This window comes from Trematomus bernacchii, unplaced genomic scaffold (genome assembly GCF_902827165.1).
Source record: "Trematomus bernacchii unplaced genomic scaffold, fTreBer1.1, whole genome shotgun sequence".
Lineage (NCBI taxonomy): Eukaryota > Metazoa > Chordata > Actinopteri > Perciformes > Nototheniidae > Trematomus > Trematomus bernacchii.
The window spans coordinates 1,071,718-1,089,919 of NW_022987641.1; the positions used below are offsets into that span (position 1 = coordinate 1,071,718).

General features: G+C 41.4%; 1 protein-coding gene across 1 annotated transcript; it reads right to left on the reverse strand.

The window, feature by feature from the left end:
* Positions 1-659: 659 nt before the first annotated feature.
* dcp1b (decapping mRNA 1B) lies at positions 660-16,782 on the reverse strand. Its single transcript, XM_034133314.1, has 11 exons — positions 16,411-16,782; positions 15,978-16,018; positions 15,534-15,661; positions 7,308-7,374; positions 6,554-6,755; positions 6,234-6,326; positions 4,143-4,938; positions 3,935-3,985; positions 3,274-3,491; positions 2,541-2,756; positions 660-2,421 (listed from the first exon to the last, which is right to left on the reverse strand). The coding sequence occupies exons 1-11, from the start codon at positions 16,567-16,569 to the stop codon at positions 2,344-2,346; spliced, it is 2,049 nt and encodes a 682-aa protein (XP_033989205.1). The 5' UTR covers positions 16,570-16,782; the 3' UTR covers positions 660-2,343.
* Between the last annotated feature and the right edge of the window lie 1,420 nt (positions 16,783-18,202).

The following is an 18,202-nucleotide window of genomic DNA, read 5'->3' on the forward strand; positions in this document are numbered from 1 at the left end:
AAGTGTTCAAATCTGGATCAGTTTTTATCAGATCCGTTGCAGCCCCTTTTTTAGAGATTTGGGTATGGAGGAAAATAGAGAGGGTTGTGTTTTCTGACACTTGGTGGGTTCCCTGGAACACCGGGGACACATATTCATGTATAAAAGACGTACAAAAGTGCATTTTGCATGATAGGTCCCCTTTAAGTGGCTGCTTCATCTGCTAAAGAAGATAATTTCATTTGATCAAAAACTCCGGAGTAGAGACTGAATGGACCTATTTAGTCGTGGCACACAAGACAACCCCCCTGTTCCGTCAAATCAACAGCATTGTGTCAGCAAATCTGCGTTATTGGCTTGTACTGTGAACTCAGTTAAGCGCAACAAACCATGCGGCGATATAATATTGGAAGAAACTGAAGTCGTACAGAGTCTAGAGTTAATTGGGCAAGGTCCCTCAATACTGCTGGGTGTGTGAAAAACAGTTGATTAATCACTGTAGACATTATGTCACACTATTGATCGTGGCTTAACAAAGCAATGATGTGACACTCGAGCGATAATGAGCGTTCCTTTACCGTGATTAGTGTTACTTGAGGCCGGATCAATCTGGAATAATAACCATAATAGCAGTCAGCCATGCAGATCCATTGAGACGACAAAAAAAAAAGACAACAAGAGGCAGTTTGAAAACATTTAATATCCAATTGAAATATATTCCAGTTTAGGTAAGAGCGCAACATTCCCGATAAAAATAAGTAAAACCTTTATAAAAATGTTTCCTTTGATTTTCCAATGCCTCAGATTTTTTTAATGACATGTTTAACAAAGTAAAATATTTATGACATCTTTAGAAGAATAAAACAGCATTGACAAATAACTGTAGATATTTTGTATAAGAATTATTTTGCCTTTCTTTTATGTTAGCTGTACATTTACTTGTCATTTTACATGCTGGTTATTTTCACTATTAGAACAATACAAAAACAGGAAAAATATATTTTGTGTCTCTTTGTATGGGTTGCTGTTTTTCTGTCCGCTCTGTGAGCTGCTGTGATGTCTGTACTAAATGATGCTGAGTGTGAAACCTAGTCTGGCTGGTGTACACTTGGTGTATAACAGCATTGCGGAAGTGCATCATGTTCTACTATAGTTGCTTTGAACAGGCCTGTGAACTCCAAACAGTTACTATCGGATGCATTTATACATTCTTTGCTGATTATTATTGCTTTAAATCTCCATTTAGCCAATCATTTATTAAACATACCATCAATAGCAAAGTGTATTACTCCTGAAGAGAATTTCTGTAAATTGTTTTGTTTGGCAGACAAAACGTTCAGGAACTGTGGCATAAATGACAAATCCTTTGAAATTACAAACTTGAGGGACAGTAAATGGTGTCAATAGTTTTCTGTGATGATGAAATCCCTTAAATCAAACTGAAATATTATCTAATCTCTAAAACCGTCAAATCACATAAGTGACAATCACTAAGAAAAACACAGGTTCAGATGTGACTAGTTCTCTGTGAGGTAGCGCAGGTTAATAATCTTCCAATCTTTAGCATCAAGTTTGAGGGATACCGTCATTAAAATGATTCATTGTCATAATACAAATATTATTATTGTAACTAAAATACAAATGCAGATATGTATCAGATTCCTGAAAAAAAAGATAAACAAATCTAAATGACAATGTGTCATTATAATCTTGATAAAAGAATTCGGATAGTAAAATATATTCCTTAAAATTCCTTTAGAAATCAAACTAGTAAGACCTTAACTTAAAAAAACAAAACACATTTTTGACAATATTCAGACATACTTTTTCAAATGAACAGAAATGCTAGACATGTTTAACATGTTAAATATTAAAAGTCAAGTCAAGTTGAGATTTCCTTCTGCACTAGTTCTTAGACTAGGGAAGAAGCCTGATGGAGGAAAGACTACACCATTTAAAAAAAATACAATAAAAATGCAATGTTGCTACACTTAGTTAAACAAATAGTGCAGGGACCTACTTAATGCAAACACATTGGTAAACAGTGAGGCTGCAGCATGTTTTGTCTTGGCTGAGTGAACTGGCTACATTTTACAGGCATGTGTAAACTGTATGGCTGTGTCTTATTTACGCCTCCGATTGAGAATGGAATTTTTCTCAGGTTTTTTTATATAGTAACAAACTTGTTTATAATTTTTGATTATTAGCTGCAACTAGAGGAACTAACTGACTGGCTGTACAGTGCAGAAGAGTACAGTGAGTGTGTGTGTGATTGAACTCAAAGGAGGAAGTGGTATGTCCATATATGGTGAGAGCCTCACTGCTCTGGACAGGGTGTGTGTAGACAGAGGGTGTGAGGAGTCATCAGTACTTGCTGCTGGAGTCATTAGCAAAGCGGCTGACGTAGGCTTCATAGATGGAGTCCAGGAATGAGCCGTCACTCTGAAACACACGAGGCAGGGTCATTGAACTGTGCATGTGTGTGTATTTTTATTCGCACAAATACTGGACCATGGACATATGAAGTGCCACTGAGTGTCAGATACTCTTATTGTTTTTACCTGGATTAGATGGAGCATAGTGGCTTGCAGCTGGCTCCTGGACAGCACTCTGCCCTCCTGCTGCAGCGGGGGGGGTCTGCAGACAGAGGGAGGGGCCGGGCAGTTCTCCTGGGACCCCGCTGACAACCCGCCACTAGACTTTGCCTGAGTGAACACACTGGGAGAGAGGAGCAGGTTGGGGGCCACAGTAGCAGGAATCCGCTGGGGGGAGATGACCTGGAGGAACAGGGACAGCTATTAGAACTCCTGGATTGCACCTTAATCAAGTGACAGCTATGAAAAGGGGGGACAGAGGGGATGACATGCGGCAAATGGTCTCAGGCAGGATTCGAACCTGGGTCCTCAGCATGGGGACCAGTTGGTAGAGCTGGCATATTGTTCTTTTTTTAATACTCTCTGAATATCATTCTCACATTTCTGCAAGGCCTTCCAGTTTGTCATATATTCATTTTTCTAAGTTTTTTTGTTTATTTTGTATATTTAAATGTGTTGTTAATACCTGTCCTTATTCCTTTTGAATGTTTAATCATTTTTCTTCTACATTTTTCTTTTCACAATCATTATCTTTTTTACCTTTTCTTACAACTTATTTGTCTTATGTCATTGATGTTTGCACCACCTAACTCCCCAGCAAATTCCTTGTATGTGTAAACGTACCTGGCAATAAACTCCATTCTAATAGTACACTTTTTTAGCAAGTGGTAAACAATTAAAGGACAACATCTCTCAGTACCTGAAACTGCAGCGCAGCCTTCTGACCCGCAGTGGCTGGGGCCTGGTTTTGGCCTACAACGGGGCCTACACCTGGACCTTGAGTGGGCCCCAGGAATCGAGGGGCCAGTCCTGGGGAGGGTCGAGGGGGGTCATGGGAAGCCTGCTCCTGCTGGACCAGCTGCAGCTTCTGCAGGAGCTCATGAGGAGACACCACTCCAGCCATCTGGGAAGACAAACCTTCAGGAGAGAGCAGGAGGGGGACAACCATTAGAAATGATCTAAAAGCTCACACAGATAAAACTGGCATATTGGAAGAGACATTTAAATAGAGAAATTGCAATAAATAAATACAGAAATGGTCGTTACCAGTGAGAATATGAAAAGAAAGGTCAACTCACATAACTTTGTTGATTAGACGTATTCAATTAATCCTATGTAACAGTGGATTCATTACAAACTATTACAAGAGCATGCAGAAACAGTGTAGTCTGTTAGTATACAGGGAACAATCACTTAGTGGATAATGGAAAATAGATTTTATTTACTTTAATGAGTTTTGGCTCTCTAGCTTCTCTAAAATGGTCAATCTCTAGAGTCAATTTAAAAGTTGACTCAGGCGTGTGTGGCACAAAACAAAAGTTGAAAGTAACTGTTTATTGTTTTAAAGGAGGATATCATACCTTGTAAAGGATGAAGGACTTGGTCATTGGATACCTGAGATGGCAGCAAGCCTGGTTTGAAGAAAGAAAATATATTTAGAAATAAATGACTAATCATTTTATGATCTTATTAATTATATAACATTTCACTCTTGAATTTACCATGTGGTACCCTAGTCAGTACATTGTCATACTGCTGACTCACGATATTGGATAAAAGATGTCCCACCTGCTGCCTGTACAGTTGGAGCTGCCTGGCTGTAGAACAGCTGCTGGCTTGGTTGTGCTTGAAGGTGGGAACACGACACGGGACCCCCCATCCCTGGCTGAGGGGGGAGATGGGGGATCTGCTGCAGAGGAGGGAGGGAGAAGGGGAGAGGTTGCTGGGTTTGGAAAAGTCTCTTGATGGGGTCCGCTTGAAGCTGCTGCTGTTGCTGCTGAAGCTGCTGGTGATGAAGGTGCTGCTGCTGGTGAAGATGATGGTACATGTGGTGATGGTGGTGGTGGTGGTCCAGCGGCACCCCGTTGTCACACAGCCTGTTCTCGGGGGATTCGGAGACGGTCTGAAGCACCCCCCCCACCACCCCGACTCCTCTCTGTCCCTGCATCAGTTTCTGGATGGCGGGGCAGTGCTGCTGCTGCTCCTGCTCCTGCTCCTGCTCCTGCTGAGGATGATGATGATGCTGCTGCTGCTGCTGAGGATGATGCTGAGGATGATGATGGGCGCCGGTAGGATTCGGCAACAATCCCACCACATTTCCCCCATGTTCTCCAATCACAGCCCTGAGCGCTCCATCTGAACACGCAACCATGGCGACGTTCACTCCCTGGTTGGGCACACTTTTTTTCACTGAATCGTCGTATTTCAGCGACCGGGCTACAGGAGGACGGGTGAACTTTCCTGTGGATGGTCCTGTTCCGGGCGAGGCCAGAGGGGAGACTGGCTCAGGTTTAGGTGAGTGTTGCTTTTGAGACCCAAAAAGAGTGGCCAGAGAGAGAGGCTTGGGTGCAGCACTGTCACCGTCCTGGATAAGACCAACAGGGAAGGGTTCAGTGAGCATGAGAGGTAAGAACTGGGATGGGTACTAACTATGATGTGGCATAAAGTTTAATATTATTATTTGTTTGAATTTTTTGTGCAACCAGTGTTAGTGACAGCTATAAAGGGGAAGGACCGATGGGATGAAAAGCAGCACATGGTCCTGCGCTGGATTCAAACCCAGGACCTCCACTTTGGGACCAAGCCCCAGTACATGGTCAGCTCCACCAAGAGAGCTATACAACGCCCCAAGCAGAGTATTTTTAACATATTAGGCCAACTACCAAAGTTGTTAAATTACAATAAAATACCTTTATTGAGGACTGATTTAATAATGTTGATACCGAGTTGTAATCCTGGTATTAATTGTGTGTGTACCATTTTAGACTGTACATCACAGGTGTTATTACAAATGCAGCATTTCCACTGCATAGCACAGCTCAGCTCTACTCAACTCGATTTTGAGTCTTCCAACAGCAAAGGTTGTGGATAGTACCTGATTCTTTTTTTGTTGTAAAACCTCAGGTTTCCAAGCAACCTGAGCCACAAAAGAAGGTGGCGTTAAATCACTGCAGTGCTGATTCTGGGTATAAAGCTTTTTTTTTTAAGAAAAAAGAGGGGGCGGAGCTTATGGCTGCTCATGCGGGACCCAGCAGATACTGTCTAAATGCTGCGGTGATGACACACCATATCATGTTCCAAACCACATCAAGGATTATTTCTGAAACAGTATTGAGCTCAAATGCTTTTTCTCTTGCGGGTTTACCACAAGGAGAGTTCCTTTTATTTAGCTCTGAGTGTTAGCGATGCTTGCTAATGTAAACAAAGACAATATTACGTCCAAAATACGTCGGGCATTGTTTCTGATAGCAACGTTTCTGATAGTGCTGTGGGTCCACCATCCGATATTACGTCATATCGGCAGGAAATCTGGATCAGCTCCGTTGGACCCCCGTTTTTAGAGATTTGCGCACGGAGGAAAAGAGAGAGGGTTTTATTTTCTGACACTTTGTGAGTTCCCTGACACACCGGGGACACATATTTATGTATAAAAGACATCAAAAAGTGCATTTTGCATGATAGGAGACCTTTAAGATGATGTCATGGCAGTTTCATACAGTGTCACTATTGGCAGTGGAAAACTGAATAAATAAAAGCACAATGTGCCAAAGTGAGGTGAGTTGATCATGCATTGGAAATGATAAAAATGGCCTCATCAAGAAAAAGAAGATGGACTGAATGCAACCCCGAATAAAACAGGGAGCCGCTGTGGGTGTTTACCTGAGTGATGGGTTTAACAGGTATGGGTTTGATCAGGTTGGGGTTTCCATAAATAACATTGCTGCCACCAATCTCCTTTGGCTCTGATGAAGACTGCATGCAGAGAGGATGCAGGGAGTAAAACAAAAATGAAAAAGAAAGTGAGAGAGATACAGAGAGACAGACTGGGACCAAAAGGCTCTGAGATGATTATGAAGTATCTGTACTGGTCAAAAATTAAATAACGTAAAATGTGCCAATCTAATCCAAAAAGGAAAGTGTTTAATGCCAAAATATGTATCTGTGATGTCCTGTATGCATACAGTCTTTTGTATTCCTACCTTGTCATACTCTGTGCGTGCTTTGGTCAACATCTGGATGATGTCCACGGACTTTGCTTCACTTCCTCCCACTCTCACTTCTCCTCCAACTACTCCTCCCAGAACTCCTCCTAGTACCCCTCCTCCAATGACTCCTCCTCTTCCGCCTGGGGACAACCATCCACCCTGAGACTGAGCCAGGGTCTGCTCCTGCTGGGTCAGACTACACACACACACACACACACACACACACACACACACACACACACACACACACACACACACACACACACACACACACACACACACACACACACACACACACACAACACACACACACACACACACACACACACACACACACACACACACACACACACACACACACACACACACACACACACACACACACACACACACACACACACACACACACACACACACACACACACACACAGTAAGGCGAGTACTAAGGATAAGTGTTTAACTTTTACAGCTAATATGTTTTAAGCCAAGATAAAATAAACATTCTCTCACTCTGGGAGCCAAACTCATTCAAACATAATGCGACTGTCATTTGTTTGCTCTTGGGCCCAGACACAGATCCATTAATAAACTAACGTAGTCTCTATGGTGCAGACTAAGATATAAAACAAACTCTCCCAGCCAAGGTGGCTGACGGTAAATAACTCACTAGTCCTTGTTTAGCGGACCAAATCAATATGTCTTCCTTAACTGCTGTATACATATATTTTGTGGTTGTACAAGCACTTACATCTTCATCCTCTGAGCAATGCGTTGACAGTCCTCCTTATCATAGAACCAAATGCCATGGATAACCACTGGGGGAGGGGGAAGAAAGGGAAGGGGGGGCAGAGAGGAAGAGAAGTCAACATAAACATAAACAAACAAACAAAAATGTACTCAAAGTTCCCAGTCTGGAGTAAGTGCCCCAGTTGAGATGCATGATGACATTTGAAATGCAACAGCCAGTTAGGTCAGCAGAGAACAAAACGAGGTTTCAGACCTGCAATGAAAGTACGTACGAGCATGCTGTCGTACAAATCTGCTGCAATGACATCAACACGGGCCTGACAGACATGTAAACGGTGTATTATTAGCCCTGCTGGGTTTAGACCCAGGGTTTCGAATGAGTCATTTCCCGATGGGGACAGAAGAAAACAGTGCCATTACACAGTGAAACATGGGCCCCTGGCATCTCCTGAACAACATAAACATGGTCAACAGGGGATGAAAAGAGGAAACACTGAAAGTAATTGTCCACAGGATTAAACAGCAGCGAGCAAGAAGGATGCATTACAATACACAGGGACTCATTTTACTTTTTTCAATTGCACTGACTGCTAAAAGCATACTGTAAGAGGTAGAGTGGTTGCGTAATAATTCAATTCAGGCAGTGAGTGAGACTCAGATTTTGCCAACAATATTAGAAAATAAAAGACAAGAAGTATATTTTTGTCACATGAGGAACCATATATTTATTTTTACAGAAACACGACTTTTCTGGGTAAATGGTAAATGGACTGTACTTATATAGCGCTTTATCCAGTCTTTACGACCCCTCAAAGCGCTTTATACTACATGTCATTCACACCCATTCATACAGACTAGTGTACCTTACTCTAGGAACTAATATTCATACACACTCACACACCGTTGGCCATGCCATCGGGAGCAACTCAGGGTTAAGTATCTTGGCCAAGGATACATCGACATGTTGACTGCACAGGCTGGGATCGAACCCACAACCTTGAAAGACGACCGCACTCCCTCGCAGCCACAGTCGCCCTAAGGTATAACAACCCACTTTCCCTTTTCTTTTTTATTCCATTTGAACACACACAGCCTGTGTAAAATACAAACTACAGTGGCAAAAATAAAATTATTCAATGGCTCTGTTTAGTACTTAAGAGTAAATGTGTCCCAAATAAATTTGAGTCTATTGCCAAAGTGTTGAGGTATGATACCCAGCATTTAAGACAGCAGGACATTACATCACACACCTCAACACACTTACTCAAGAAAAGATAAGGCCGATCCTAACAAGGCCAGGAGAACAGAGTGGGCTCTGCTGTACGAGGTGGACAGAGTTACCACCACAGTCCTATCAAACACACATTCCCATACACACAGACAGAAATACACACGCACACTTGGCTACAAATGAGGTTGGATAAGCCACTGAGGTCAGTGTGTGCGCACGCACGCACGCACGCACGCACACACACACACACACACACACACACACACACACACACACACACACACACACACACACACACCACACACACACACACACACACACACACACACACACACACACACACACACACACACACACACACACACACACACCACACACACACACACACACACACACACACACACACACACACACACACACACACACACATCACACACACACACACACACACACACACACACACACACACACACACACACACACACCCACACACACACACACACACACACACACACACACACAACACACACACACACACACACACACACACAACACACACACACACACACACCACACACACACCACACACACACACACACACACACACACACACACACACACACACACACACACACACACACACACACACGTTGAGCCTGGGAAAATCAGCCCAGTACCAAATAAGTAACTGCAGTGGGAGCCTGTCTGCTGGAGCCAGAGCTGCTTAGTGCTCACTGGGGATGAGACTGTTTGACAGAGAGACACGCGGTAAAGTCAGAGGGCTGGAAAATTGAGAAAAATGTAGAGGGACGGATGTAAAATAGAAAGAAGTGAGGTGTGTTGGAAACAAGATAATCATCGAGTCCATCGTGACAGAGATCTAGTTCTGGGAGCTCTTTAGCTGAGTTTTGTCAATGAATCAAATAAGTTAAATAGAAGTGAATTAATGGACGAGAACCTGTAACGATACAGATACAAGACGAGCCCTGCCTCACCTCAACTAAAAGACAAAGATAGAAGAACAAGAAGACGACATGATAATTGTTCATTAGAGGACACTATCACACTTGCTTTGAGCTGCACTGACCTGCCAGAAGTCTAAATCTCAACAAGATAGAACTCCCCTCAGAGTGAGAGAGGGATAGAGAGAGAGGGATAGAGAGAGAGTGGGAGGATTACAACCAGTAGCACCAACTAAAAAAAGTGGCTGTGATTACACTTGCAAAAAAGAGGAAAAGGGTTCTAATGAACAACACTGGAGAGTGACAGAGAGGAACAAAGGCAGAGGGACATCTGCATGGAAGAAGAGAAGCAGAGGTCCTGACAGAGTGCACTGGACAGCAAGATGGGCAGAAGGAGGACCAAAGACTGAGACCAATGGAAGGAAACTAACCAAGAAATGTCCATTTCGAACATGACAGCATTTCATTTTGAGCAAGGAGTATTGGGAACCTCTACAACCTTCACTCTACTGTACTTTGTGTGACCCTGGACCCTTCAGATCCTCTGAGAGTACAACTAACCAGCCACACAGCGAGCAGTGGCACGTGTGATGTCTGCTGTAGATCTACAGTCCCTCTCTGACAGGACTCCAGTGGGACTTGATTGCGCAAAATTATTTTAGTACGACTTTGTTTGAGATTCTTTTAAGTTTGGTAAGCAGCACTTCAACCTGTCATGTTCTGTCGTAATGACTCAGATGGGACTTCCAAAGAAGACATTTTCAGTTACATCTGATTTATATGTCTTGCGCAGCCACATCACATTTTCCCAGAGGTTTGAATGCACTTTGACTATACAGTCATTGTGTTTGGCTTTAATCCAAACTGCACTCCTGGGACTACTCACGGAATACTTTTGTTTTGTTTAGCTTCAGTGTAGTTAGAAATGAACACAAGTTTGTTAGCATCTGTGTGTTCCGAGATGGATTAGGTTTCTGCAGTTTGTGATCAGTTTTGTTGGGAGAGCTCTGCGCATCAGTCATGAGGAACACTGTTGATATTCTTTCACACTATATTTAATTTACTGGAGGTTTGTCACGAGGAAGGTGCTCCTACTGAAACGCACTTCCATGCTTGGAATTGGTGTTGTCAGAGAGCAACCACAACTTCCTTTGTTTGTAGGAATGGAATTCACGGCATTGGAGGAGATAAATATTGAGATTTACAGCTACTGAAACGTATCTAAGACATTGTTACAGCTCCTTCTTGGCGGCATAACTGCAGGTACATTTAGTTCTAATGAGGCATTGCTACAGTGGGACAGCTGGATGTGCACTGCCCGACCTGGATAGACGGGACATTTACACATCCTTTGCTTCTGGAGAGGACACATCTCCTCAGAGGGAGGGTCACATCACTTCCACTGAACTTTCGACTGATAAGATATTACTGGAGCTGCGATCTCAAGAATAATCTCAGAATCTTCGGGGTTCAAGAGAAGCTCAAAGAGGCCATTACTACCAGACCGTGAGGCTCCTGAGAGACCAGAACAAGAACCATGCTGAGGGGCCTGTTTCAGAGGAAACCCAAACATGAGAGGCTGGAGGAGGAACCTGAGGTCAGATTTAAAGGCTCCATGGTGACAGAGACAGATCTGGGATATACATACGTCCGACCTGGAGGTAAGACTGTCCACACACCCCGGAGACATGTTTAGTGCTAATGTTAGCCTCATCAGTGTTACATGTCATTGGTGAAATAACAATAAAATGAGGTCTTTAACTAACGATGATGTAAATGATCCATGAATCTTCTGATTAGTTAACTGATAAATCATTTTCTAGAAATGGTCAGAAAAATGATGTAAGTGCAAATCACACTTTTTCAAAGGCCTTAGTATTTAAATTACTTTTAATTAATTTATTAATTTGATCAAAATACTGAAATGGCACGCAATAACACAATCGAAGAAGCTATAATATTTGTGAAAGTAGTCAAAATACCTACATACCACAGCACTGAGACTGCTCTTGTAAAGGTCTTCAATGACATCCACTTAAACACAGACAGTGGCAGAACTTCAGTGTTAGTATTATTAGATCTCAGTGCTGCGTTTGACACTGTTGACCACAACATATTACTAGACCGACTAGAAAACTGGGTGGGACTTTCGGCAACAGTTCTAAATTGGTTTGAGTCCTACTTAAAGGACAGAAAAAAACTTTGTTTCTATAGGTAAATACACATCTGAGTTGACAAATATGACATGTGGGGTACCTCAAGGCTCCATCTTGGGGCCTCTTCTCTTTAACATCTACATGCTACCACTGGCTCAGATAATGAAAAACAACAAAATAAGTTACCATAGCTATGCGGATGACACACAAATTTACGTAACAATTTCACCAGGAGATTATGCTCCAATTCAAACACTGAGTAAGTGCATTGAACAAGTCAATGACTGGATGTGTCAGAACTTTCTCCAATTAAACAAAGATAAAACCGAGGTAATGGTTTTTGGAGCCAAGGCAGAACGTATAAAAGTTAGCGCTGAGCTTCAGTCTGCAATGTTCAAAACAACAGATAAAGCCAGAAATCTAGGTGTAGTCATGGACTCTGACCTGAGTTTCAACAGTCACATTAAAACAGTTACTAAATCAGCCTACTATCACCTAAAGAACATATCTAGGATTAAAAGACTAATGTCACAGCAGGATTTGGAAAAACTTGTCCATGCTTTTATCTTCAGTAGACTGGACTACTGTAATGGTGTCTTTACAGGTCTCACTAAAAAATCTATTAGAAAGCTGCAGCTAATTCAGAACGCCGCTGCTCGAGTCCTCACTAACACTAAGAAAGTGGATCACATCACTCCTGTTCTGAAGTCCTTACACTGGCTTCCTGTGTGTCAAAGAATAGATTTCAAAATACTGCTGCTGGTTTATAAAGCTTTGAATGGTTTAGGCCCAAAATACATGTCTGATCTACTGCTAAATTATGAACCATCCAGAACTCTCAGGTCTTCAGGGACTGGTCAGCTTTCTGTCCCCAGAGTCAGAACTAAACATGGTAAAGCAGCGTTCAGTTATTATGCTCCAAATATCTGGAACAAACTCCCAGAAACCTGCAGGTCCGCTGCAACTCTTACTACTTTTAAATCCAGGCTGAAGACTTTTCTTTTTGCCGCTGCTTTTAATTGAACTATTCACATCTTAAACTGCACTGTAACTTTTAACTTTTATCCATGTATTTTTCTTTTAATGTTTATTTTATTATCTTTTCTTTTTAATGACTGATTTTAAATGCCATTTTCATAATGTCTTCCATTTTTGTAAAGCACTTTGAATTGCCTTGTGTTGAAAGGTGCTATATAAATAAACTTGCCTTGCCTTACATACTTAAAACTACTGATTACTAAATTTTGATTAAATACTACTAGAGTTGCCTCGTCATTGATTATTAGATTATTCTAAAAAGAGTTCAGCTCTTCACTTAATAAACAGAATTGAACACCTTTGGGCTCTAGAAAATTAAAGCATCCTTAGCATTGATTTGGTTCCTAACTGCTGTATATTACAAAGTCTGGATGAATGTGTCATGGGAAGTATGGCATGAACATACCAATATGACTATATGCCCTGCACATAAACTATGAGTCAAACTGTGAATAGTGTAACCTCAACTTTTAGGAGCATGTTGAAGACTAGGGGGTCAACACCCTGTTCAGATAATGGGGCCACATGGTATAAAGGAATGTAAAACACCCGTGTGCCTGTGTACTAGGATATTGGCCAGAGGAAACAGAACTGGCTCAGACTAAAGTTCTCTTCTCTAAATCTTGCCCTGTTCTGTGGTATATCTCCGCAGTTTATTTTAAGCATGGAGTGCCACTTTGTGCCAACTGCCATTCCAGGAAGTAACGGCAGCACTGAGAGCTACATGTTTGTCTAATGATAAGATTCCACGACCCCTCGCTCACAGAGGTCACGACACAGCAGGACTGGCAGCATATCCAAAAGCCTGGGGCCTAAATAGATCCGTTGTTAGCAAGGGAAACATATCTTAACTGAGCCATGATGTGTTCCTGTTGATACAGAAAATAATCCTTTACCGCACAAATACCATCATCTCGTTAACCCTCACGTTTCTCAGGCACCTGAGGTGATGTTATGCTAGCTGACTCAATTTGATTCTGTATCAGCATAGTTGAGAAATTATTTAGGATCCAACAATCTTAGTGAATCACAGCATTTATGGTGATACAAATCTGTCACAAGATAACCATACGGAATCTATCCTTATTTGGGTGCTTTATTATCCGTCTCAAATCAGTGTAATTGGCTGGAGCCAATGACCATTAGGTTGGCTACGTACTCATCCCTGCCCATTTTTTCATTTTATCAAAAGAAAATAGTCCACAAGAGCTGTGATTACTGGTTTAAGATTCCTTTCATTGCCAAGAATAGTCAGTTAGCTATTCTTTTGCAGTTTATTCCCCATTACTAATGCATTGACTACATCTAGAGGCCAGTTTTATCACGGCCTTTATTGTGTCCTTGGTGCATTTAACATGGATCTAAAAAGGTATAAAGAGGTCAACGAGAGAATTTTATGTCATTCACATTAACTCACTGAGCCTTCTGGATTCTTAATAATGGCTGTGTTGTATTTGTGTGTGTAGGACTAATTCAGTTAGGGGATCAAAGCTGGCATAAGGAATCCACTGGTATCTAAACACAGCATTCCACCTGCCTCTTACTGAGCCTGACAGAGAGTGCGAGAGCACGGCAGGGGGGGGGTTAGGGTTTGTCTGTGGGTCTGTGTGTGTCAGCGAGTCCTGAGTGAGTGTGTGTTTATATTATCAGGGACTGTTGTGCTGTATCTAATCTCTGCTGGCTGGTTTTATAGTGCTGTCTGTGTGTGTGTGTGTGTGTGTGTGCCAGATGTAGGTCTCAGAAGGAGACTGGCTGATAGATTTGGAGTCACCACAATACCTCTGCTCCTTATAAGGAACTAACTGTGTACACTCACATGAACAGCATGCTACACACACACACTTGGGTGTGTTTATCAGAAATGATAATCTTATATAACTTCCTCCCTGTACATAAGAAGCTGATGGGATCACAATGCCACCAGGACTTTAAAGATACATAGATATGTTTTTATAAATGTTAATGTTGTTCCTAGTTATTCTCTTTTTTGTTAATGTATTTTCTGGTTAGGCTGTCTCTCTGTCTAGCGTTTGTTTACCCAAATTCCCCATGTGTCATTGTCTCCATCTTTCAATAGGTACTCTCACTGTGTCTAGTTCTTCAAATTATTTAGTCTATGTGGCTAGTTTTGATATTAAGTCATTTATGTCTGCACGGTCTGAGACTGTCTGTCCAACACTAATGTAACTGACCTGTGTATAACAACTTTTAGTTTTTTATATTAAGGATACAGTGAGCTTCACAGAAAGTGGCTGGACAAGAAAAAAACGGTCAGCTATGACACACACTAATAAGTATGATTCACTGCAAAGATATCACACTTAAAGGTGGGGTTGGTAATTTTGGAGAAACCAGCTCGAGACCGCTAGAATTTGAAAATACACAGCCGGAAAAAATCTGCCACTTCCTTACAGAGCCCCTCCTCCAACACACATGAACGCGCACATGACCAATGAGGGCACGAGATAAGTTTGTGCACAGATGGAAGGCTGACAGGCAGGTAGGCCATCCAGTTATTTTAGCCGGGCCGGCTAAAATGATTGGTCGTGCGTTTTACAGCGCCACGGCTTCCACAGATGACATTTTTTGTATGTATTTATTGTCAAAGCATTTAATATATTCATTGCTATCGGGATGTTAAGAGCATTCCATGGAATATAACAAAAAGTGTTTCTGAAATAAATTACATACCCCACCTTTAAGGGAAATGGGTTTAAAAATACACAAACGTGTTTGCGCAGACGATGTGCTCAACAGCTGTTAGTTACAAACTGTGTCAGACAAACCACATGTATCAAGGCAGATATCAGAATTGTGTATCTGGGGCACTTATTTCTTACATCGTGCATTGCGGTAAAGCAAGAAGGGGTGCTGCAGCTGGAAGTCCAGGTCTTTGGTGATTGGCTCTGTCAAGTTCTCCATACTGAGTCTGTTCATAATGGTGAAACCATGCCTGGGAGACGCCAGTCTGAAATACAAAGATACTGATGAAAATATCATGCACAACTTGAAATAATAGATACTTAAGTTAGGCCATAGTCTGCCGTATTCACATATTACACATAATCAGTTCCGTTATAAAATGTAATATGAAAAAAGTTTAAATAAAACCCTCTTATCCTCATGTTTACATGTTAACAATAAGGTAGGATGACGTTTCAACATGTCTTTTAAAGAGCTTAAGAGAATTCCCAACCAATATATATTAAGAAGTGCACATAAGTAATATTTGGAATAGAAAATCTCTATTAACCAGGATTTCAGAGTCAAGCATCCATCAATACCTTGTGTAGATAAATAGGGTGCCTTCAACCTCGGTCTTCTCCTAAAAAACACAGAAGCAAAAACAATTGTTCAGTCACTGAGGGACAACATGTTACATTTTCAAATAAGCAAAAGACCAAGCAGCTGAATGACAGTTTCCTGAGGCACACATTGTGATAACAACTCCTTTAAAATACGTGTTTGTTGCTCTGGGGGAAACAGTTATATAATTACATATAATCTAGTGCTACATTATTCGAGGGGAATCAAATAAAACATATCACATTTTTATGCATTTGTTGAAATCCTTTTTTAGACCCTAAACACCATAGCCGGGTTAACTTAATGCTATAACTTTAGTTGGGGTAAATCACTTTCAGTGACAAAGCGCGCCTATCAGGGACGATGTCGAAGCTAAGCTAAGTTAGCATATTAACCAAAGTTACGGCTTACCCACTCATTTGCCCTGTTGTTATAAGTATACAGGGCAACTTGGCTGGCCACGTCCACAATGTCATTGATGTACGGGTCTTGCCGCTGCAGAGCTGCCAGACTGATGTCCAGTCCTTTAGCGGTGAGGCAGCTACTGCTCCCGGCTGAAGTCGCTGTCATTGTTCCCAATGTAGAAGTTAGCTCGATACCTAGCTTCAGCGGCTAACGAGTCACAGGAAGATCCGATAAAAACCTAACCAACAGCTAAGCAAAAGAGAAATTAAATTGGTAACTGAGCGGTGGATTGTTCTGCAACTTAAGACCTGTACATTAAAAAAGAACAGTTATCGAGGGCTAACTGCCATGAGTGAGTTTCTCAACGGCCATGTTTTGCCAGAGAGATTGTAAACAACCAGACATGAGTAGCCGCGCAACAGGGAGATTTCAGCCTTACCAATCAACTTGGAAAAATCGATGGTGAATTACTGCCGCGCCAACTGTAGGGATTTCTAATTTCTACTTTCTTCAACTAATGAATGATAATATCAGGAGAAACATGTCCATGTACCAAAAGTTAAGGTATGTAACTCAATTTTTTTTAACGGGGTGTTTGGGCTGTCCTCCGTATTAGTGCTTAATATGCTTTGGGACATGTTAAGAAGACACAAACAATTTTGCTGGGTCCCTTATAATGTAGGGACAGAAATGTATCCTGTTTGATTCTTTTTAAAACTTTATTTTTCTCTCACTTCTCGCCATGCACGTAAGCAACTGATATTTCCCTTTTGTCTTTCTTTTTTGTTGTTATAAATATGCACATATCTGACTGTAACACAAACAGTGATGCTGACTGATGTCTCTCAGTCCTCAGTTACACTTCCTATGTAATGCACTAGGGGGCATCAAAGGGATGGATAACACACACTTCCCTGCTCTGTTTATCTACTCTGCATTGGTCAGAAATAAACTGAAAGTCCTTGTGTGTGAAATGTGTGCGTGAATCCCCCAAGAGTGTTGTCTCATGGGAGGGGAAAGCCTATGAAAGAGCAGTAACAGCATGTTACAAAAGTTATAAATAGAAACAAATAGAGAACATTTGTATGTGTACTGAGTTACTGCAGTTGGTTTTTCTAGTGATTGATTGATAAAGGAATGGACATGTTCATAGGCCCAGTTAAGTCCATTTCGAGTTTTCGACATTCTCTTGATGTTAAATAGTTTAACGATTACATTTTCTGGTTAATATATATTTCCCCTTCAACAATGTTGCTGTCTTTTTATTTCTGTAATGTGAAAACACATATTTCACTTGTTGATAGAAGGATGACGTTTTTAAGATAAAATGTATAATGCACCACCTCTAGGATTCAGAAATTAGACATATCCTACGGGAAATCAATACCCAAGGACATACATGTAACTGATACAAGAACAGGACTTTCAGGACTGCACATTCTTGAAATCAATATCTGTTGGATCACCTGACACTAAATCTCCTTATTCAGTTCAACATATTCTAATTTGTTGCAAGGGTTGGTTCATGAGGGGACATAGCCCTCTTCAAATGGACATTCAAAAACCCATTCACTTTGTTTTAATTTTAGAGCAAATGACTTCTTGTATAGGCTACTCTCTCAGTCGTTTAAACTTACCACTCATGATTATGACATTAATGGATTTCTTATTTTATCGCAAAGTACCACTATTTAGCCTTATATTAAATATGCACTCTTTCTTCCCTCATCTGTATGGTTATAGCTGTTTTAGTGATTGGATTTATACCGCCATGAAGATGTACAGCAGCTGGTGTGTA

Coding starts and splice junctions, on each gene's coding strand:
- dcp1b (XM_034133314.1), bottom strand. CDS start 16,569: ATGACAGCGACTTCAGCCGGGAGCAGTAGCTGCCTCACCGCTAAAGGA. Junction 16,019..16,410: donor ACAACAGGGCAAATGAGTGG/GTAAGCCGTAAC, acceptor TGTGTTTTTTAG/GAGAAGACCGAGGTTGAAGG. Junction 3,986..4,142: donor TCCAACTGTACAGGCAGCAG/GTGGGACATCTT, acceptor TCTTCAAACCAG/GCTTGCTGCCATCTCAGGTA.